The sequence below is a fragment of the Xiphias gladius genome, unplaced genomic scaffold, assembly GCF_016859285.1.
Source record: "Xiphias gladius isolate SHS-SW01 ecotype Sanya breed wild unplaced genomic scaffold, ASM1685928v1 HiC_scaffold_1474, whole genome shotgun sequence".
Taxonomy (NCBI): Eukaryota; Metazoa; Chordata; class Actinopteri; order Istiophoriformes; family Xiphiidae; genus Xiphias; species Xiphias gladius.
The window spans coordinates 99,436-122,500 of record NW_024401804.1 but is presented as its reverse complement, the minus strand read 5'-3'; the positions used below and the strand labels follow the sequence as shown (position 1 = coordinate 122,500).

At 44.0% G+C, this 23,065-nt stretch overlaps 1 protein-coding gene across 4 annotated transcripts in view; it reads right to left on the bottom strand.

Moving 5' to 3' along the window:
• efr3a (EFR3 homolog A (S. cerevisiae)) overlaps positions 1-23,065 on the bottom strand; it is a 123,895-nt gene that overhangs the window by 34,561 nt on the left and 66,269 nt on the right. For all 4 annotated transcript variants that reach the window (XM_040123063.1, XM_040123064.1, XM_040123062.1 and 1 more), the window contains one exon: positions 8,855-8,995. In XM_040123063.1, the coding sequence (XP_039978997.1) occupies positions 8,855-8,995 (141 nt within the window). The remainder of the gene's footprint in view (positions 1-8,854; positions 8,996-23,065) is intronic.

The window sequence follows — 23,065 nt, the reverse complement described above, 5'->3', positions numbered from 1 at the left end:
GCTCCGGAAACGTCTGATAAATCTTAAACCTTCATAGTTTAAAAATTTCATAAAGCAATGAGCATGAAAATTTAATAACGGAGTTTGCTTACAGTCGGAGGTGTCCTGTCTACAGTTTTAAAGACTCTTTAAAAACGATGGTCTCTGGGTCAAAGTTTTCATGGCTGCAGGGGAAGTTTTCTTTTTTTTAGTTGCAGTACCATGATCTGCCACCGGGAAAACCAGGCAGCAAGGCTGACATGCCTCACTTTCCTAATACATACATGAGTACAAAAGGTGTAACTACCACACTACTTTTAAAAGGTAAGCATGTCAGGTGCCGGACTTCCCATGTTGGAAACGCAGCCTCATGAGCTTCATGTGACTCATGCGACGCGAAGGTAGAAATGTCAAATTAAAGCACGAGGGAACACGTTTACATCTGTGGCCATTAAGGAGGGTATAGTCTCCAACCGAGTGCCTGGGAAAGAATTCTATATGCAACATCTTAGCCATACATGTAGGCATATTTTTGTCCTTTTAAACTAACAGGTTATGGTGTATTTTGTATCTAAATTAAGAGCTTGGCCGCAGGCGTTACCTGTTGAGCCAAAAGTCAAAGAAAGCGTTAATGAGAGAGTCCTGTGAGGTCAGGTCTGAAAAAAAAAAAAAAAAAAAAAAAGAAAGGAGGAGGAGGTCGAGGAGGAAAAGAAAAAAGAACAACAAATTAACCGTGAAAAGCTCTGAGGCAAAAAGGAAACCAATGAAACAAATTGGAGCTAAAGAGAGAAGGGGAGAGAAAAAAATGATTAAGTGCAGCTTCGTTCCTGAAGAGGCCCTGCAGATGTCAAGCAGTCACAGTAATATTATGTAATTAATTGTTAATGGCAGCATTAAGAGGCTGCTGATTGAATTTGCAAGCAGCAGTGGGTTACTGTTGTTGCAGCTCAACCGCTTTAGAGCCTGTCATTCAGTTAAACAACCCTGCCGATGAATCTCAGGAAGACTTTACATCCACAGCTATCAAATAAAATAAATCCAGAGTGTTTCTTATGGCTACTGTGAAACCTTTTGATTTTAACTCCGTAAGTGTCCAGTGGCACAAAGAAATGTTAGGTCAACATTAAAAAAAAAAAAAAAAAAAAGTTCTCAGTGTTCTCTCATTATCAGTCAGTGGTGAAATCCCATCAATCAAAGTGTCCTTGATTTCTGGCAAGGCTCTCTAGAGAGTTAATTAGCGACAGCAATCACAGACTGCGAGTCTAAATTATCGTCAATTAAAACTGAAACACCGAGATATAATCGTAGTTGGGGGCTAAATGACTGCTGCATCAGTCTAGCAACTGGCCTAAACACATTCAACCAGAATGGACCAGTAGATCGGTGGGGATTACACTGATATATGCTGGTTCAGTCTCTACAGGACACTCTGCCAGTGCTTCTTAAAGCCTCACCAACATCTATGGGGAAAAACAGGCGACGTGTGCGGTGAGGGGGCAGACACAGACATTTAGCAGGAAGCTGCCTTTGTTTACTATCTGCCTATTCACAAACATGATATCCTCATCCGCCTGCTGTTGTTCTGCCACGCTAACGTCTTCCCGCCAGGACCGCGGTGACCTCCGGCACACAGAGAATAACCTTTTCGTCCATTACGTGGAAACTTTCAGGTAATGCCAGAGGCAGCTGTCACCTGGCTGTGCGGTGACATTTTTTCTTGCTTTGTCTTGATGGTTTTCGGTGTTTACAGCTTAAATGACAAACTTGAACTTGAGAGGTTACTGGCAGAAACTATTCTGCAGTGAGCCTCGGGCCTGCTTTACAGCAAACTGGGTGCCATACATTTGTAGTGTTCACATTGAAAAAATGCAATTCTGGCAACCAGTGTGTTCACTGGAAGCAAATTTCTCCATTAATTAATAGATATGTAAAAGCAAAATTGTAAACCTCAGAGAGCGCGTCTTCCACAGAAATGGAAAAACCCACTTACTCTGGCCGAGAATTGCGTTTGGCTTGTTTATCCGTCACCACTTCCAAACCCCTCGGTGAGCGAAGGGAATCTCCATTTACCTGACACCAACACTGTCGGTGATGCCTTCCTTCACATTCAAGAAATTCGTCAAAAGTTATTCAAGTTCATGTGGACAAACACATAAACACGAAACGCAAGCCCGTCACGTTCCTCTTATTACTTTCATTTCCGTCTCTTCTGTCTGTACTTCCTATTACTCCTTCGTGACAGACGTTGGGTAAGTTGTGGGGCCACTGTGGCTCAGACCTTCAGGCGCCTTGCTATTGATTGTTTGTAAGTGACGCAGGCTCTGAAGCTTATTCTCCTCTTTCACTCAATGTAAATCCTCTCTACAGAGTTTCGGCCGAGAGCCTGAAGTGTACAATGTGATGTACTTACATCACCTTTAGCTTGACTGATTTATACCAATTTAAAGAGACCTCAGTGAGAAAACAGACACTGCTTTGCCCTGAGTCAAGATTTTTTTTTTTTTTTGAATGTATTATCGTAGGTGCTATTTACCATTTACATGTATTTGCTATTTTGGCTAGATTTTGATATTTCTTGTGCACAGGTGATAATTCTAATCTGATGGTGGAGCAAAATGTCAGGAGAATAAAAACATTAAAGTTCATCCTTTGGAGACAAACGAGTATTTCATAGAAGATCTGTAACCATAATTTAAACTTGTCAGGCCTTGTCCCTGTCCACGATGAGCTGTTTTTTTTTTAGCATTGAACAGTCTGAAAAAACACAAGTGGGTACAGTGATGTCTACAGTTTGAAACAGGAGCATGCCAACATTTGCTAATTAGCACTAAACAACAGAACAGAAAAAAGCAGAAGAAGTTAATATTATGCTATTATTTTTTGGGTATTTGCAAATAAATATCTATTTGAATATCAGGACCTGATGATGAGGGGGAGAGTTAAGAGATGACCAAAGTTATTACAATTGATCCCGAGGGGATGTGAATCTGTGACCCATCCGGTAGTTGATGAAGTATTTCAGTAAAGAGCTGGACCAAATGACAGACATTGCCATGCACAGAGCCACACTGCCAGCCAGAGAAATCACCGCGTCAAACTCGCTGTTCTGAATTAGAAAACCACTATAGTTCAGACACCTGTAACAGCTGTTAGCACGAACACTTTTTCTCTCTTGTCTCTGTACCAATTGACCCTCGGCTAAGTCCTGCCCCTTGAACGCGGAACGGCCAATCAGAGAGTATCGGGCAGCCCCCACCAGGGTCCGACAACTACACGACCGTGCTCCACAGACTCTCGCGCCACCGTTTCTGATTTTTCGTAATTTTCAGGCTGGTTTCGTGGATTTCGAGCTAGTCATCATTAAGCGTTTTGGCTGGGGCACATGTAACAGCGATACCGATCAAAGTGAGTCTGATCAGATGGGCTAACATTGGCAGAGTACAGCACTTCTATGCTACGCTAGCTGCTGAAGCTATACTGAATGTATACACATGCTGCTTTTGCTTTTTAATGGTCTTAACATTGAATGAAGACCTTGATGTGGTGGTTCACTTTTACATTGTGATCTGTAGCCTTTAGCTTCCATCTTTATCTTTTCCACCTGTTTTTGCGGCTGCGTCAGTTTGACATCGTGGATCTATCCCTCAAACGCATCCCTCCCTCCTCTTCTCTCTGACATTGCTTTTTTCTTTTTTCCACAAACTGGATGATATTTCTTCAGCGAGTGCAGTTAGCGACAGTGTCGGCGCCATGCTGGCTCCGACGGCTCGACGGACTAGCAGCGGCTAAGAGCGAGGGGGCGGGGCTTGGCGAAGGGTGACCGGAGCTGCTTCATTTCAGCATCTGTTAAATCGCTGTGATAATCCTCCTGATGACTGACACCAAGTGATCACCAATTAAAGGTGACAGGACGGCTCTACTGTTCATAAAAACACGTTGTTTTGGTAATGAGGCACTTGTTTTAGTCAAGGTTGTTGCACAAGTATTTTCTTTTACTTCACTTTGTCTGACTGGATAGGTGACCTGACAACAGGATGGTCAGCTGTGTTCCCTGTACAGCAAGTAATCAGGTTATAGTGGCATCGTCATCATCATCGGGGCTTCAGTTCATTCCACTAACACTGACCTATCATCTCTACAGCCATAAAGGACTCTCACTATTAATTTAGAATTGATGAATGACGAAACGCTCGATTCGAACAGTGACGCACGAGAACGACGTGAAATTGCGAATCTAGTCGAGCAACACTGAGACGTTAGTGCGCGCGTGTGTGTGTGTGTGTGTGTGTGTGTGTGTTCACGTCTATATGAGTGCACATAACATTAAGGTCAAGGTGAAGAGAATGAGTCCAATTCTCTTCCAGCGTTACCTGGAAAAGGCCCCAGGGAGCCCATGATGTTCACACCGATAATGATTCTCAACTCAAATGGCCTCCACTGGAAGCACCATCCTCTGTCTCTTAACACTCAGTATTACTACTGTCATTACTACTACCATTATTGCTGCTACTGATTACTATTTAGGAGAGGGATGATAATGGCACTGTAAATCTTAAAGAAAAAAAAAATCATTCATTCTTCCCATACTGCCACATCTCTCTATATTATCTGAACAACCACTATCATTGCAATAAGCAGCTGTGGCCATGAATGGGAGCACTTCTTCGCTGACATTAACTCAACGCTGCAACGTAGAGAGCAGAGATGGAAGAAGAAGAGTGTTTGTCAACTGACACGTGAGGGTTCATTTTTATCAAGCATCTTGGTCTGGTCTAGCCCAAAATTTTCAAAGTAATGGTCATTTCATTCAACCTTTAGCTACGGCTGCTATATGAGGTAGCCAACATAGCAACCTAACAAAGATGGTCATTGATATATAAATCCATGTTAAGGTAAAAGGGGAAAAAGGAAAAAAAAACAAATGCAATCAACCATGCAGAGCTTGACTGCATGACATTATACTCAAAATTACAAAAAGCACACGAATAGTTAGTGCACACACTGGCGACCATCTTTGCTAACATGCTAACGTTATAATTTTCACTTAAAACCATAGGCTGCAGTTATTAGGATGTTAACGAGCATTTTTGCACGTCATTTAGCGTTTGACGTTTTGCTTTTGAGCACATCAGCATGTCCAAAGTTTTGCATGTTAACACACTAAGTTAGTAGGGTATAGTAATGTTTAGCATGTTAGCTTGTTAGCCTTAGCTTGTGAACCTGTTTACAATGAGTTTTTTAATATGACAACATTCAGCAGGGGATGTTTAGCATTTGTATGTTGGTAATATGCAAACACTTCGAAACTTCTTAGTAACCGACCTAGCGACGTCACCATCTCTGGAGCCACTCTGCTAGCGAGGCTAAAAATGACTAAATACAAAATGTCTAAATCAGCCTCTCTTCCTGTAGCTGCCGAGGATAAAAGGGCCGAAGTGACGCCTGCGCTCAGAGCGGCTCGGCCGAGCAGAAACGGCCTGTGACAGGGGAAATCTCAGCGGGGCTCGGCCGTTCGCTCGGTAATTGTCCAATTTATGCGAACCATGCTGAGCGGCGAGGCCTGGCAGCCAATAGGAGCAGTGACGAGGATATTCAAATCCCAGGAGGGAGAACCGGTCACCGGGTGGCGACGGTGTGCCGCGTTCACACGGCAGCCGCCCGCATGATAAGAGAGCTCATTTAATTTCCTATGTGTGCTGGGAGTCTGCGATGAGGAAGAGGTGTGTGTGTGTCAGAGACGGAGTGAGTCAGAGAGGGTGTGTGTTTGCAAAGGGTTTGTGAGTGAGAAAATGAACGTAAGTGGACGAAGACGAAGGTGAGTGTGTCTCTGCGTGCACGTATTGTGTGGCTGTCTGGAGGTGTGTCTGTCTGTCTGTCTGTGTGTGTCTGTGTTTGTGTGTGTGTGTGTGTGTGTGTGTGTGTGTGTGTGTGTGTGTGTGTGTGTGTGTGTGTGTGTGTTCGGGCGACAGGTTTATTTGCTGTCCTGACACCTCTCCTCCTGTCTGTGTCATGACTCCAACTTGTAATAAAGCAGGCTATGAATATGAACCCTGCAGTGTTTCTGGAAAGTGAGAAGAAGGAGGCAGATCTTTGTGTAAATTTCCGTGATTTCAAAATCAACACGGCAGTGAGGTTGCGTTCACATCAAGCACGTTTGCAGCACTTCGAAATCCAACCCTGCTGTGCTTCCTCCTTTTACTTTCTTTGTTCAGCTGAAAACAGAGAGCTGAACTGAACGACGACACAGAGACGCCGAGTGTGAACACAATCCCGACCAACTACTGGATTTGAAAATGCAAAAGGTAGAAGCAGAAAGGTGTAGTTCCATGCGCCTATGAAGCCAAGCAGAAGAGAAGGAAAGGCTGGACTGATGTTTTGATTTAGCCAAAAAGAGACAAAACAATGTTAACAGCTAATGGAAGGGGGGGGGGCAGAGAGAGAGCCAGAGCGAGAGAGAGAGAGAGAGAGAGAGAGAGGTTTTATTAGTGAAGATAAGAGGTGGGCCAGAGCTCTGGCAGAAATCAATACTTTGATATGAGAATTTTCAAAGGAGCATGAGACGACTACGGCTGCACTTGGGCGGAAACAAATAGCAAACTGAAAACCTAAGATGGTGCATCGCAGGGGGGGAGGAGGGAGAGAGGAGCTGTGAGTGATCACAATAACTCTTCTGGTTCTGGTTTCTGTTGCTGTCCAAGGTAAATGTCAGCGTGACTCGAGTGGTTTTCCTGCCTTCCTGCCTTGTAACTCCTCGGTTGTCTGTTGCGGTGTGACACAGTGCGTAAGCGCGGAGCTTCCCCGTATACGGCTGCTGCCGAAATTTAGAGCGGGTCATTAATATTCACCACGAAACCCAGCCACCGCAACCCGTGCTTTCTGCACTGCGTGCAGCTGGCTGGGGGGAGTAGGAACCCAAGGTGTCGCCGTTTATCGGTCTAGGACAATTCACTCGGGCGAGGCTGCATGCGGCGACCATGTAGATCCACCTCTCCTAGCGGCCTTTACTACGTCTTTTACTTCACCAACTGCTTCGGCAAAGGCAGGGGAAATATAAGATTAGTGCCAGAATTGAGTAAAAGTTTTCCAAAGTTCCAAGGCAAAGCGACTGGTGTGAGCCAGGCTAAAGGGTCCCCGGTTAATCCCGGCAGGCTACGCCCCAACACCGCCGCGTGGCCCATCACGTCCACCGCAGTAATACTTGCACATTTCGTTTGACATCAATTACTCAGGTTGGGCGTCTGATTAAACAGATGTGTACGACGGTGTGCTGAATTACTGACGCCTGGCAGTAAACGGCGCAAACGTGGCTTTTTCTGTGAGGTTTGAACCCCACGCGATCCGGCTCTGAATAAACTAATTCTGTCTGTTTATGTACAATTGTGCACACAAAATAAAGACTACCGGACAAATGGAATATCAAAATGTTTCAAACGTGCCAGTCATCACAGTTTATTCATCTCACGTGTCATGCCCATAAAACAGCGTGCAAATGAACGAGTCACCCCTTTGGAGTCATTTGGAGGTTAGCGCGGTGCCGACGCCGAAGCTTAAAAATGTGAGGCTGAATTTCATAACAAGCACACATTTTTATTTTGCCTGCACAAACGTGAACAAACGAATCCAAATGGTTTCATTAATATCTTAATCATACGGGGTGCCAGCTTCACAGAGGTAAACACTTAGACTCAACTGGTACAACTACACCTGTACACTTATCACCTTAGTCGAATTATATTTGAATTTTCAGACGAGCCACAAACACTGGCTCATTAAGTTTCATATCATCTATTTCTATTCGTGTTCAATAAAAACAATACAATTAATTTTCTGCGTCGAGATATTACTTTCTTTGACATTTATTACCACAGCTAACCGGGCTCCCGCTGAATCAACACAAACATGACGAGATGAAGTCGAATAACCCGATCTGTAGTCACTCCAAGCTCGATTTAAGCTTTTCCGACACGCGCTAATACGGGTCCGGCGTCGCGCACTCATGGACGCACCCACCGACGCACTGCCTGCTGGGAAAAAAAACAAAAAAACCAAACAAAGGGAAACAGTGAAGCCACTCTGCAACTCCCCACGAAGTGTATCTCTTCTCAGCTTTTTAATTTTTCCACTTGCACTGCAGCAAAAAAAGACACACACAGCCCAAAACACAGCCCAAAAGAAATCTAATCAAAGTGGCAGAACAGCAGGAGCAACCAGATGGAAAAACAGCAACGTTACTTCCTATGTTGTGAGGAGCATTAAACACAGACCGATGTCACCGACAGCAGGCACAGGTTGACAGGCCGCACATAACACACAATAAATAACATCGGCAGGCGGTGGCGGTGATCGTGACGCTCCTCTTTCAAACATGTTTAAACAGGTGCTGTGTGAGGTATTCTTGTCTAGAAACAAGAGTCAGGCTTACATTCAGAGTCAACCGGCGCTAATACGAAAAGTCTGCGATGCGTTGTATCGTAACGATGATGCTACTTTTGCTACAGAACTTTAAGCAGACTTGATGGAGGCTGTGATGGGCGACACTTTTTCATATCCCGGGGTAAGTGGTGGAGCCCTAGGGCTGTGTGGAGGGCAGGGAAGATGCATCCCAAGGTAACGTGAAGCACACGTTGTTTGTCATGAATGGGCTAAAGCACGACATATAGTCTACGTCACACAAAGGCCTCTGAAAGGTTGCTGTCTCCGAGTCTACATAATAAAATCTGCTCTCGTGTCGTCACGTAGAACTACATCCGCACTCCCCCTGCAGTTTAAAACCTGTTTTACATATTGTTACTTCATTTGGACTGTTGAGCTTCGCTGCGCAGAGCTTGAAACATTTTTAACCGCGGCGGTTCTTTGCTGAAATTCAGGCACTCACACTAAGACGGGTCGGACAGCGTTGTTCATGTTGCCGTAGGCCGCCCTTCCCAGCAGCTCTCTGAAGCAGCTCTCGGCCAGCGCCGCCGGGTTTTCCTCGCCGTCCTGACCCGCCCCGGACGGTGTGCTGGGGTGCCCCGCCCTGCCAGAGAGAGGCGGACAGGTCAGAAAGTATAGAAAGTGCTGTATATCTGCAAAAATCACCGGGCAGTGAGTGTTAAGACGAGAAATACATAGGCATTATGAAGCGAAGACAGGCTGGATCACTGCCGTGTTAGCGTATCTGAAAATGACAAAATCCTTAAATAAAGCTAAAATGGCTGAAAACAAAATAAAAAACACTACAGACAAAGTGGTTAAATTCCACTGAAGAAAATCCTGAAGAAGCTCGATGAGTCACATAATCAATTCTTCACATCACACACAAAGAAACTGTAAAAGAGAGAGGGAGGTGAGACGGTGCAGTGTGAAATAACATTTAGAGGGAGAGAAAGGGAAGAGAAAAACCTTCAGGATATGAGAGAGATGGATGAATGGGGAGAGAGAGCGCCAGTGAAGAATGAAGGACTAAAGACAGAGGAGAGACTGAAAAGAAATCAATCAGAGCAGCTGGAAAAGGGGCGAAATCAAATGAAAGAGTATCGACCAGCCTCTATCAGACGGGTGCGAGTGTGTGTGTGCGTCAGTGTGGAGTCAACTGGTCGACATCAGGCGACAGAAACACTGCAAAAGAATATGATGGCAAGAGATGATAGAGTATTAAGGAGCAGTTTGTAATGAAAGGAGACGGAGAAGCCTGGACCTTTCTATTACGTTGATGTTTGCTTTTTAAACATAAAGAATTTATGTACATTGATTAATGAAGTTTTAAAACTCTCGTCAGTCAATGTTCTGTGGACCGACCACCTGATTAATCAAGTAAGCGGCTCAATCGTTTCAGCTTTATTTAAACGGGTTTCTCGTTTAAATAAAGCTCTACAACGACTCGTAGTCTGACTTTATTCATCCTGATCTGCAAATCCAGATGTCCTGGTTCATGAGCTGCCATGATCGACGAGCGTACTGGTACGGCGTCGGTAATGCGGCCTCGCCCCGGACTGTTGTGGTGGAGAGGGAGCTGAACCTGAGGGGGAGGCCCTCGGTTTCCCGGTCACAGGGTCTGGGTAGTGAATGAGCCCTTTCAGATACACTATCTAGAGACCCCTGCAGAGTTTACTAACAAAGGACAGGTGTGTTGGAGACAGTTTAAAAAGCACCTGCACACTGTCCACTTCAGTTTTAACCACATGTCGTGACAAGTAAACAGACCAGTGCTGGTTCCTCATTAAACCTGATAAAGGTCTTTGCTGCAAAACAGGGTTTCCATAAGAATATTTCAATTTTAGATAAACTTAAAATTATGCAAATGTTTTTCTATTCCGATGTTTTTATGATGAATAAACGTGTGTGTATGTATGTTTCTGGTGTGGTAAATCAAATGCTGCAGAATTCAAAAGTTCAAAAGTATTTGGTTCCCAAAAGCGGATCCGTAGACTTTCACCTACACAAACTCTGGTTTTAAACCTTGTGGAAAACAAGAACAGAAGCTGAGCAACTCACGTTCGGGTTGGAGCTGCATCCCAATAAAATAAGTAAGTAATAAAGAAGGAATGACTTTATGTTTGAATGCTGCCGGTAAGGACACTATAAAGGTGACAGTAAGCGTAAGAACAATCGTTTCTAGCCGCAGCTGCTTAACAAACACGGCAATAAAGATAATTCAGATTAATACCTGTTACGATGTAAGAAGTAGAAGAGAGAGGCAGAGGAAAAAGGATGAGAGGGAGGCTAAAGAGACAGAGACAGAGGGATAGGGCTGCATAAAAGAAAGGATGGTGGTGCAGACTGTGTGAGGCAGCACCGCTGCAAGGATCCTCATTATCGCTTTCCTTTGAGGGAAACAACGGCTCAGGATGATGCAAAGGGATCCTGTCAGTGAGCATGTGGCCCTTAGACTGCAGTCCCACACAGGTTAAAATACATTAGGAAGAAAAAGGCAAACATCTAAGACGCAGGAGAGCGAGAGAGAGATCCCACCTGGAACATTCTCAAACAACCAACAGCAGTTGTTCGGAAAACAATCGGGAGCACAAAGTCCAGAGGAAGACTGTGTGATCTGATCGAAATCACACAACGGCTACTAAAGGACCTTGTGGTGAGACTGTCTCATCCACCACTGTGCCCAGGGTAAAGAATGAACTTTCAATGTCAAACCTTGACACCTGGTTGAGTAACCACTGTAACTGCAGTTACATTTTTTCTTCATAAAATATAGGGTTTGATACTAAATACTCCAGTGAAGCCTTAACGTTGCCTTTAAAAGGTGGCGAACCCTCTATTCCTACAGTTTAGCTCGGCAAGTCCTCGTACCTCGGCGACAAAAGATATCACTCGCCAGTTTCTTCCAAAACCACTCGTATGACTTTACGAAACTGATTCATGCGAGTGTTTTCCCATCTGCTACCTCCATTATCGAGATCTGGTTGAGCCTGGGAGCCTAAAACCACTCGGTAAGGCTAGGTACAGATTGTAGCTATGTATGAAAGAAAGCAACGTGACCGTCGCTAACAGAGGTCCCTGGTGTCGGACACGGTGTTTGTTTGTTGAACCATCCTTCCTCTGCGGAAGGAGTTGGGGGTCCTGCCTTTGCCCCTGAGGGAGAACAGTCATTATCCACACGATGTCACTTGTAAATGAAAAGCGAACGTGGGCTTTGTTTAAGCATTTGAAGAAAAACAGCCGATGCTGTGGATTTTTCTAGAAAGACCGTCTCAATTAGCTTCTGAATTTTTCCCCACTGCCGCCACTGCCAAGATTCAACTTACTGTGTGCAAGGTTGTCATTTCCTGCAGAGCTGCCAAGAACCCACAATCCTGGCAGGTGTTACAATGTTATACTGATAAAATAATGCAAGCGTAAATCAGCAATAAGCCCAGCCATCGATGGACTGTGGGCAGCTGGGACTCGGGGGAGAAACAATGCAATCACTGCCGGCCCACACAGGTGGTTCAGGGGAAATTAAATGCTTATTGCTTGTTAGAAGCAAGAAAATGAGACAAAAATGAAAATCTCTCCTGTAATAGAAGGTGGGTTGGCGGTGCTTAATGATCTGGCCACAGCAAACTTAGTAAAAGCTGGAGATTTTTTCTGACGATTGGCAGCTGGAGAAAAATACAAAGTAAGCGTTAAACTCTTCCCTGTTCAACCAGGCAAGACGTGGAATTTAAATCCTCGTCAGGATCTCGCTGGCGTTATAATGAAGGGCAGGAAACACGTAGGAAATGATGCACGGTACAAGTTCAGTATTTCTACTCAGTGTAATCGTGCAGCTATAAAAAAAAAAAATGCTGCCTTGGCTTTGAATGTTTTGAAGCAGTGGCCTTGAAGTGGTTGTATAAATAATAACTCTCATATGTACAGTACAGCAAAGATAATACAAACAGTAATACTGTGGATAATACAAAGAAAAAGTACTCTAAACCATAATGATGGACCAAATATATTAAGTATGAGGGCTAAATTAGGGAAGAGACAGGGAAGCTGTTTCAGAGTTTGGGGGGGGCCAGACAGCAAATGTACAATCGCCTTTACTTTCAAGTCTAGAACAGGGGACTCAGGGATGCCGAAGCAAGGTGCTCCGTCGTCGTTCACGCTGGTGAGACAGCTCCTGCCGCCGCCATCTGCGTGGACACCGGCGGACACTACGTCAGTAGCTGACAAAAATTTACGTCATGCGGAACTTCATATCGGAAAGTGCTAATTAGCCCAGTGACTGTATGTATGCACAATACACACTAGATGAAATGTGGTAGAGCCAAACAATGCCTCCTTTAATGCAATTTTTAAAGTACGGTGAAAATAGGATTGTTCCGAGCACGCTGGGGTATTTCAGCAGTTTTAATTACCAGGAACCAGTACCAGGAATATTAGGGCCAAAAATGAAGATGCAGAGAAGCTGGGTAGTCTGACGTCAGCGATGACAGGGATTCAAAAAACACAGTTGTAGGTCAAAGTCGTGCGTGTTTGTGCGCGCGCGTGCTGCTGAACAACACAAGCAGGCATTTAATTGTGAAACAAGGACAGCGTTTCTTCATTCTGAGCCTTCACCTCTGATTTCTGCAAGCCGCCCACGTACGCCCTGCTGAGAAGCAATTAACAGAATCAAATGCCCTTGACCGCGCCTCCCTGCTGGGTCCACAGAGGCTCGATTAGAAAGCCCACAACACGCCACAACGGGGAAAACTGACCGCAGCCACATTTGGGAACAACATTATTCAAAGAGGATTGTGATTGGGTTTGTGTGGAGAGAAAAAAATAAATAAAAAATACGCACAATAAAACACGGTTTTATTGCCGGAGCAGTTGTTCCCTCGGAGTCCGACGTCTACCTGTGATTATGTGGCAAGTGCAGAGTCACACTATTGAACTGACAAACCCCAACTCTGCTGATGGACATTTTGTTTGACAGGATGCTGCTCGAAGGAGGGAGGTTTCTTTCTGCATCATCACAGAGTTTTTCAGCCTCTTCTACCTCCTGATTTCACTTTTATTGCACATTTCTTGTCTGGTTCAGTCTCAGTGTTTTTAAAAATGTTTTCCCGTAATAACAGCACTTCTAAACTACTGGTGTGGCCCACGATCATTACAAAATCCATGGACATTTGCTATTTGAGCAAAAAAGTGAACATAATTTAAATCATATCAACAAAATATTACCTTCAATTAAAATTTCCATGCTCCATTTCCCTGTTTTGGGTATCCACAGAGTGGCCAGACCAGTTTAAGATACCAAACATAGCAAACAATGCTGCACAACCTCCAGGCTTCATTAGAGAACATACATCAGATGGGGCTGAATATGCTGGGTGGATTTAGCGCATCAAACAAAGTCTTGTATCTACAAAGAGCGCTGCGGCTTTAACTTCAGTGCTTGCCAACATGTTAGCCTAACTTTCTTAGGCAAATAATACATCAGGGCTGTTTGTCTGTCAGACGGTTTTTCATGTTTTTCTACCCCCTTGTGGCCAAAAAGTAATTAATGCTGCTTTAAGTAGTTATTACCCTCATATTAGTTCATTCAGTCCGTCTAAATAATATCTTATACCCTAAAATTGCCTACTTGTGCACTAAAAGCACTTAATTTACTGAGTCACATGAAAAAGGAATGTCAGTGATAATAAAACTGTACTGACTAGTGATTCAATGAATCTAGTACAGATTTCACACAAAATAAAAATAATAAATATTCTCACCACTTCAGCTGATTTTTGGGGAGTTTTGAACTAATTTTTGACGCTAGAGGAAAAGTCAGGCAGGTCATCAAATTCTTTCAGACGCATCCTCTGCGGACCATCAATTCCTCTCCAGATTTCATGGAAAGTGATGTTTTCTTTCTACAGTTGAACCTCACCACGGATATTAGACACTTATTTAGGCATAAATTCCTGATGGCGGAGGCAGAGGCACCAGACAAGCTGCAGAAAAGTGGATCCACCAGAAAAAGTAGAGAGTGGAATGGAGCTGTGTGTGATTGCAGACGCATGAACCAGGCGACGTGACAATGTGATGGGTGCTGCTGGATGTCAGATGACAATCATGATGATTACCGTGCATTTCGGGCTCTTTACTCGGATGATTGGGAGTCGATGCATTTCTCCAACAGGCTTCCTACTCATTTTTCTCCAGGACATTTTCAGTTACACACAGCAGACTAATAAACTTCTCTCATTGCTCATCAGTGGTTCATCCTTGCCATCTGGTGGCATCTGATTCCCTTTAAGAGTTCATTTCAGCCTCATGCTGATCCACGAGACTGTCCTCATTGGAAAAACGACAGCATTGGTCGCGTGTTTAAATGCCTGAAACTACCTCTGTTCAGGCTGAAAGGGGGGGGTTGGTGCCATGTGAATTATGACTGTCTGCCCAGAACATAAGCAGAAGTCATGTGAAATCATTAGCACTACAAAAAGTCCCAGGGAGGAATTCTAGTTTAATGGTTCCATCAACGCAACTTTGAAATGTTAAACCACTGTTGGGATCCAGTTTCCTACCAAGTCAATGCGGTTTTCCTTTAACTATGACCATGATCTTTCCATAAACAAGTAGTTTTTTTCACCTAAAAGCTAACATCAGTTACCAAATGAAATATGAGGAATTTTCATCCATACTAAAGCTGAACGACTCATATTTTTACGCGAAAGTCACAATTTCACAACAATGACTTCACATGTGACTTGAACGAGAGCAACTTTCAAACCACTAGAGCTGTGATTTTGATTATGGCTGACACTGAAAACAACTTTGTTTTTCTGAAATGTCCATCGACCCAAATTACAAAAAGATATTTTTATTTAGTCCCCCTGGTGTGTAGCCAAGGACATGGATAGTAGAGCTCGTCATTAAACTCGGCAGGGATTGTTGGTGGCCATCTGACTCTTTCTTCGGCTACGCAGACATCATTGTTTCTGTTTTTGTTGCCCGTGATTGAATGACTGTGGTACAGATTTCACACAAAATAAAAATAAATAATAATAAATAAATAAATAAATATTCTCACCATTCTAGCGGCGGTGAGATTTTACGAGTTGAAGCCAGATTTTAATATTTAACAATGTGTCCTTCCCCTTTTAACCTCACACATCCTGCCTCTCCTCCTTCAAAGAACAGACTTTCAGCCTCAGAACTGACTGAAGGTTCTGCTCATTAAGTTGTGGGAAGACCATTAGAAATGTCTTGAATGTTGCCATTAACGCAGAGCTGTTCCCTGAGGTGACGAAGGAGTGTATGCAGCTTAATTATATATGGATTATGTGGAAGCTGTAATTCCATTTAAATCATGGAAGATTTGACATTGTGATTGGACTGTTAGGGGAAGGCGAGGAGTGAAAGAACAGAACTGCAGGATTAAAACGAAAGATTCAGTGAACATGGTTGTATTTTAAACTGTTGAGAGCCATTGCGATAAAGTTTTTTTTTTTTTTTGCGACACAACCACAAGAGACTAATTGGTCCTAGGATGTCCATGTTTCTGGAAAGATTTGTAATAATGGTCCAACAAGGCCAGTTTCATCTTTGGCTTTGAAAAAGCCTTTTTTTTTTTTTGCTCGGATTTGAGGACAGAGGAGGACAGAACTTGAGCATCTTTTCCCGGCCTGGGTATCCTGAATCCATGGTAGGGCTGTCAGCTGATCTATAGGGCTTTATGGTGATGCTTGTTAACTTGTCAAGTTGGAAAAACATCATGCAACCACGTCATATTTCCCAGGTGTTCAGCTAGTCAATAATCACAGGTAAATATATCACATGATCTTGACCATTAGGTCTTTAAAATGTTATTCACAATGTTCTACAGAAGAAGTGAACACTATAGCCAAAGTACGTGGACACCTGAACATCACACCCCCCTGAGTGAGTCAAAGGTGACTGCAACAACACGGGCATTAATGTGCTGTTCAACAGTGCCAGCACCAGCTCCAGATGTTGAACCTGGTGGCTGGATTTTGCTCCCATTCAACCAACAGAGCACTAGTGAGGTCCAACACTGACGTTGGTGATAAGGTCAGGCTCACAGACAGTGTTCCAGTTCATCCTAGAGGCGTTGCAGGGGGTTGAAGTCAGGACTCTGTGCAGACTAGTCAAGTTCTTCAACACCATACCGGGAAAACCATTTCATTATGGAGCTGGCTTTGTGCACGGAGTCACTGTAATGATGTAGGAATGAGACAACCGAAACTACTAACACAAAGTTGGACAAACACTGTGGCAATATGATTTCCCTTCAGTGGAAATACGGCGGCCAAATCAGGAAAAACAGCCAAACAACCCCATCAAGTCTTGAGGTGACAAGTCACAAGCTGTACAGTTAACTCAAGTATCATGCAATTTGTCAAAGTTGATGATTGTTTTTTATATTTTATCATCACATCAAGTTTTACTTTATGAGTTGACAGGAAGCACCAGAACACAAATTCGGCGTCGGTATGAGAGACACTTAAACCTGAGAAATGACAGCATTTTCAGGCTGGTTGATCAAATATTCAAAATGACCTATGATTATATTTTTGCTGTCCTGTGAATATTGACTGGTGTCTCTGGGAAGGAGAGACAGAAGCAGTGTGATCCTATCATGCAGAAAACCTCTTGGAGAGGAGGTCAGGGTGGACGGTTTGGCAATCAAAGGACATGACTTCAACCTGTCTGCTGCCAACGCACACATTTGGTTTCTTGGACCTCTGAAGGCTGTCTTTCTCTAACCTTGACCCCAGAGGTGGAAGGGTCTTTTTGGAAGACATTACCATTTGTTTTGTCCCACAGAATGATGACTGGTTGTTCTTCCCTGTGAGGTTGAAGCGTTTCATTGATGAAGGCGCAAGAGATTCAGTCTGACCTTCATGTCCTTTAGAAGGACACGCATTTGCTGTCCGCATCCTGCCCCTGACCTGGAGTGCAGTTTGTGCCTTGCTCAAGGACAGAGGCGTAGGCAGGGGACGTGTTTGGTGAAACCAGTTCTGGCTGAAGGACGTGTTTTTTTTATACTGTTACAGACCTTGCTGGGATCACATATGGAAGCTCACAGGCACCACTGGCATTACTTGTTTTATGCAAATAACGTCCCGAGTTAGTGAAAGTTGTTCCCAAGGTGACTTCTTTGAAGCACAGTGTGACACTTTTCATCAAAGAGAGGCCTGCTATGAATATTGTCAGTTAAAAAAAGAGCAATTTTTTGTGTGAAATTTCTATCACCCCTCAGATTTCCTAAGCAGATTTGACATGTTCCACCAAACGAATGACAAAGACTCTCCCTTCATAACACCTCCTTATGAGCGACCTGCTCATAAAAACACTGCTGGTTTTCTTTTATCTCCTGCTCAACTAGCTCACACACAAGCATGTGCATGAGGACACAGGTGCCGGCACTCACCAAGGAGGTCTACATGTCTATGAAATGAGGGCTGTGAAACTTCCCTTGGGTTAAGCGAGCCTTCTGATTAATAGCTGCTGACTGTAAAGTGCTAAGATAAGTAGCAATGCACAAGCAAAGGGAAGGGAGCAAGACAAGTACTAGCAAGCAAATATAGTTGGAAACATTGCAGCTTTCGCAATATCCAAAAACTAGACTCACTTTTGCAAAATGTTTTATATGGAAGACAATGCATCCAACACATTTGTTAGACCTAGAGGATACAGACAATGTGTTTTGATGAGAAACACTAAAAAAGCAAAATACACTGCTGCCAAAACAAAGTGCATCAAAACAGCTGCACTTATTATTCTCTATGTACAACGCCCACTCCGGCGGTGGCTAGACGCGCCACCCTGCAACACCTAACTCTGCTGTCCTATTTCCAGCCTCGCCATCCCCGGAAAAAAATGAGAGAGCCGGCTGTTTTGTACTTCCCTCTCCTCACCTCTTGCTGTCTCATGTCTGTACGCAGGATGAGGAGAGGCTATTTGTTGCGGTTGAGAAATATAATGAGCTATACTACCCACAATCGCGTTAGTACAAAGACAACGGCACGAAAGATTTGGCCCAGGAAAGCCATAGCCCTGGAGATTGGCTCTTCAGATGTAGCGGGAAGTGGGCGCCCACACGCGATTTTAAGTTCCTCTCTGCATGTTTTCATGACAGACATTTTATTAGTATGGTAAGATCAACGATCTACGATCCCGTTGTGTGTGTGGCCCTGGTCCTTCTGGCGCGCTGCAGCGCGATGCTATCTATTGATGCTAGGGGCGGCACTTGACGCACGTCATATGTCGTGTTTTTAATATGTATGCCCACAATCGCAATGGCTTATTTCACAGCCCCCCCCCCCAAAAAAAAAAACAAAACAAAGAAAACAATATAGGACAGCTTTTTTCACTTTCAATGAATCTGTCAATATTTTTTTAATTAAGTAATCAATCATTTAGCCTATAAGATAAAACATGCAGGGGCTGCTTGTTTTCTGACCAACAGTCCAAAACCCAAAGAACTCTTCATATTGTTATATTATATTTTGACATTTGTCTGTAAAACTCAAGTCCATGCTGGGGTCACTGCTGTCTTAAAAAAGCAGATATCCTTGGCCGAGAGCAGGAAAAACAGCCTTTAAATAATGGATTTACAACACCTACCAAGAAAAATGTTGCTGCATAGGGGCTGATGCTGTTGTAGTATTTTATTAAACTTCCGCCTCTTTGCTCCATCAGCTGACTTCAGTCTAGAGGGAGATTCATTTTCTTCCCAGCGTGAGTGGGCGGCTCGATACCGACTGCTTTGCACTCATGTCATCGGCACGGTTGAGGTCAAAATTAGAGAGCTCAAAAATGTACCGTCAACCCTGCTTTAGTGACTATGCCAAGTGCTTTACAACACACTGAACTTTTGAAATTTTATTTGGATTTGGCAGTTTGGATTTTTCCCAAGAGAAACTGAGAGCACACCCCTGTTTAGGCGCAGTGAAATCTAACACGACACGAGAACGGATGAGTTTTCAGTCTCGTATAAACCAGAGACTGAGTGACTTGTCACCCAGGCAGAGACGCCAACGTGTCCAAATAGCGACATTGAGACACGGGCTGGGGTCGGATCACATCCTAACCCCTTGATTCCTCTCCATGGACATGTGATGAGGCCTTAGGTAGAGAGAAGCAAACAGGAGAAGAAGAAGAAAAAAAAAAAATCCACAAAAGGAGGGGCCAAAAAAAAACAAGGTCCAAAAATAGCTTTTTGTTCACATGGAAACCGTCCGAATGAGACAGAGAGGAAAGAGGAAGCCGCACTGAGAGTGAGGAAGAAAGGACAGGTCTTCAAAAAAATTAGGGGGGAATAAAAGAGATAAAGTCAGAGGATGGCAAAGAAAATGGGAGAGGGGGAGAGGAGAAGGGAAAGAGGCAGAGAGGTAGATGCGGAGAAGAAGGTGAAGAGGAAAAGTGAGAGCAAAGGGAAGAAAGGAGGAGAAGAGGAGGGGAAAGGAAAATTAAAAAAGAGGGAAATGGCAAACAGAGGAGTGGAGATGATAAGATGAGAGGAGGAGACAGATATAAGGGATTTTCTTGGCCTTCTTAAGGTTTGGTTCTGTTTGGCTGATTTTGTGTTGTTGTTGTTGTGTCTCCATCTTTTTGAAGCTGCCATCTTGGCCAGGTTCCCCCTTGCAAAAGTTTCCGACCTCAACAGGACTTTCCTGCTGAAATAAAAATTATTAATAAAAAAAAAAAAGGTGTGTTTTTAAACATAAGGCCGGAATTTTTGATTCCCTCAATAAATTCTGTTTCAGCCGTTCCCTCTGACTGCAGGGGTGCAAAAATCCAGATGGCAGAAGAAAGGTGTTGAAAAAAAAAAACAAAACACTGCTGCATTCACCTCAGTGGGCTCAATTACTGTTGTTGCCCTGGGCTTTGCTCATCAGGTTACACACACACACACACACACACACACACACACACCTCACCCTGGAGGTAGTTGGCACTGCAGTTGGGACTGCAGGCGCTACTCAGGGCTTGGCACATTTTTGCCACCTCTTGAATATCTTTCAGGCTAAAAAAGGGATTAATTCAATCAACATTTTTGATTTACTGTCCAGTCGAGATGCAAATGCAACATTATCTATGAATGATGCAAAACGGGATTTTAAGCAGGGTTGGTACGTTTATTATACAGAAATGTTTTTGGAGAATATGATGATTTTGTTGTTGGACTAGCATTATTATAGAACAATAACCAAATTCATCATAATGTAGTACTTGCCAGATTGATGCGGGACATTGCAGTTTTTTTTGTTTGTTTGTTTGCCTCGTTTTTTCTTTGCCATAAATCTCCCCAGCCTCGAAAACCGGCGTTCTCGGTGCCAGGAGGGGATGAGACGACGCAGAAAACTCCTCAGTGTGACAGATCACCGGGATTTCATCCTTCACCTGGGCTGCGAGCCTGGATTTGAGGATTGAGTGAATATAATGAGGTCTGAGGTGTGCGGCGGCAAGAGGAGAGCGAGCGTGGTAATTCTCAGGATCAAGTTCAGACGAAGGTCTACAGTCCTTCAGCCGGCGCTCCAATTCAGGGCGACTTACAGCAGATCCAACAGCGGGATTTACTTTGGATCCTGACTCTTGTCGCACCGCAGGCAGCAAATGTTAAAGCGGTAAAAGGTCAAAAAAAGAAGCAACAGTTTGTCCAACAACAAAAAAAAATACAAAAACTGCAGGCTGGATGTTTCAGTGGGAACAGTTAAAGTCAGGAGATTAACAAGTTAAAGAAAGGTCCCTTAACATCTGTTAATGTCGCTTTCTGTGCCTGCCTCATGTCGATATTAATTACCAACACCGTGTCAGATGCTTTTCCACTTAGCAGATTTCAAGTTTAATTCTTCAAGACAAATCCTCCTCCTCACTTTGCAACTTTTTAAAACTATATTGACACTACAGCTATTGTTTCATATGTTTTTCGGAACGGGACGAAGCAGTTTTCGGACGCATTTGCGGAAACAGCGTCTTAGTCTTGAGCCTCTGAGTGGATGTTTCCATCGGCGGCGGCCAGCAACCGACAGCCGGCGCTTAGACGTCATGTCAACTTCCTTCGCACGCTACAGGCCGGAGAACTTCACACTGTGTCTCGCACGAACATTTGGACGATTTTCCCCTTTTTTAACAAACCTACATTACGTCAATAATGGTTGAATCTCTCCCTTTTCAACGTCCAGGGTTTGGTGGGACCCATCGTGCTGCTCAGCTTATATTCTGACCAGCAGGCAGAAGCTAGCAAGCCAGTCAGAACTCAGTCTGGTCATATGAAACCTCCTTGAACTCGTCCATCTGGTTCAAACCGATGCAGCGGTCTGCCTCAAGCCGCCTTGTCAAGTGACATGATATCACGGAGTATTTTCTACTGCCCGCCCACACAGATACACTACTGCAGCAATCACAATACACTGCCGCCAGCCGGTGACACAAATTCACACCCATAGGGGAGCACCGACATAAGGAGAGAAATAAGTCAAGTAAAATAGAACTCAACAGCTGCTCTGTCAGAAACTGCCCCCCCCCCATTTCATTTCATAATGAGAATAAAAATGATCTTCATCTTTCTCCAACGGCTTCTCAAACCGTCTTAATGTGATTTAACCGGCGTCATAATGTCAGAGTTTGTGCTCACTTGATTTGAACACCCTGAACACCTCCTGGACCCGGAGTGTCTGAGTAGCCTCGGTTCCTAAACCTCCACGTCGCGAGAAGTGACGGCGAGGGGGAGGCGGAGGAGGAGGAGGAGGAGGAGGAGGAGGAGCAATGCGGAGACAGCGGACTGTAGGAGAGAGAAATCCTCCACCGACCCCAGAATTCATCTCAGATATGATAAGAGAAATGTTTGGGGGGAAATAAAAGCTACAGAGAAAAAATGAGCTATGATCAGGTGAAACTCAAGGAAAGTACAGTAGAGCAGACTGTTTTCTTTCATACATATCTCCCTCTCAGTGTTTCATACTGCATACAGGATCAAAAATAGCTCTGTCAGTTTCCAGATGTTCTTGCACATTTTCTTTCTTACATTTTTCACTTAACAAATCTCAAACGGTGGATGCTTCAGGTCCGATCCCTCTAATTCTTCTCTATGTGTCCCCCCAAGAGCATTCGGCTTATCGGGAAATCTTTAAGTTTAACCCAATATTTCTTTAAATATTTTATAATTATGAGGGACTTTGGTATATAATCAACAACTCGTTGGCCTTTTTTTCCTCCATTTCCTAGTCACACTTTGTATGATCCGAGGCATTTGCCCTGAATGCAACAGGAGGCAAAACAATGTAACATAACATAGTTAACCCCCCCCAAAACAAAAAACAAACAAAACAAATCAAAAAGCAAAGAGTTTGAAAACTGCGACAGCTCATCTCTAATCTAGACAAGACTAAGAGGCATGTTCCATGCAGTGTCTTTGTGTGCAGGGGTTTCTGGAGTGTTTACTGTCACCGGGAGGTTTAAAGGACTCGGTGACGCTGAATCTGAAACTGGAACTGGATGAGGAGGCTTAAAGTCAGCCCGAGGGGCCCAGAGCAGAGCGACACCAGAGGGATGCGAGATCTGTTACCGTGCGGAGGAAGAGAGTCCCGGTGGATTAACCTCCCAACACAAACACATACACGCTCAGTATACGAGGAAGAAGAAATGGAACGAGGTGTGAAAAGGGAAAAGAGAGAGAGGG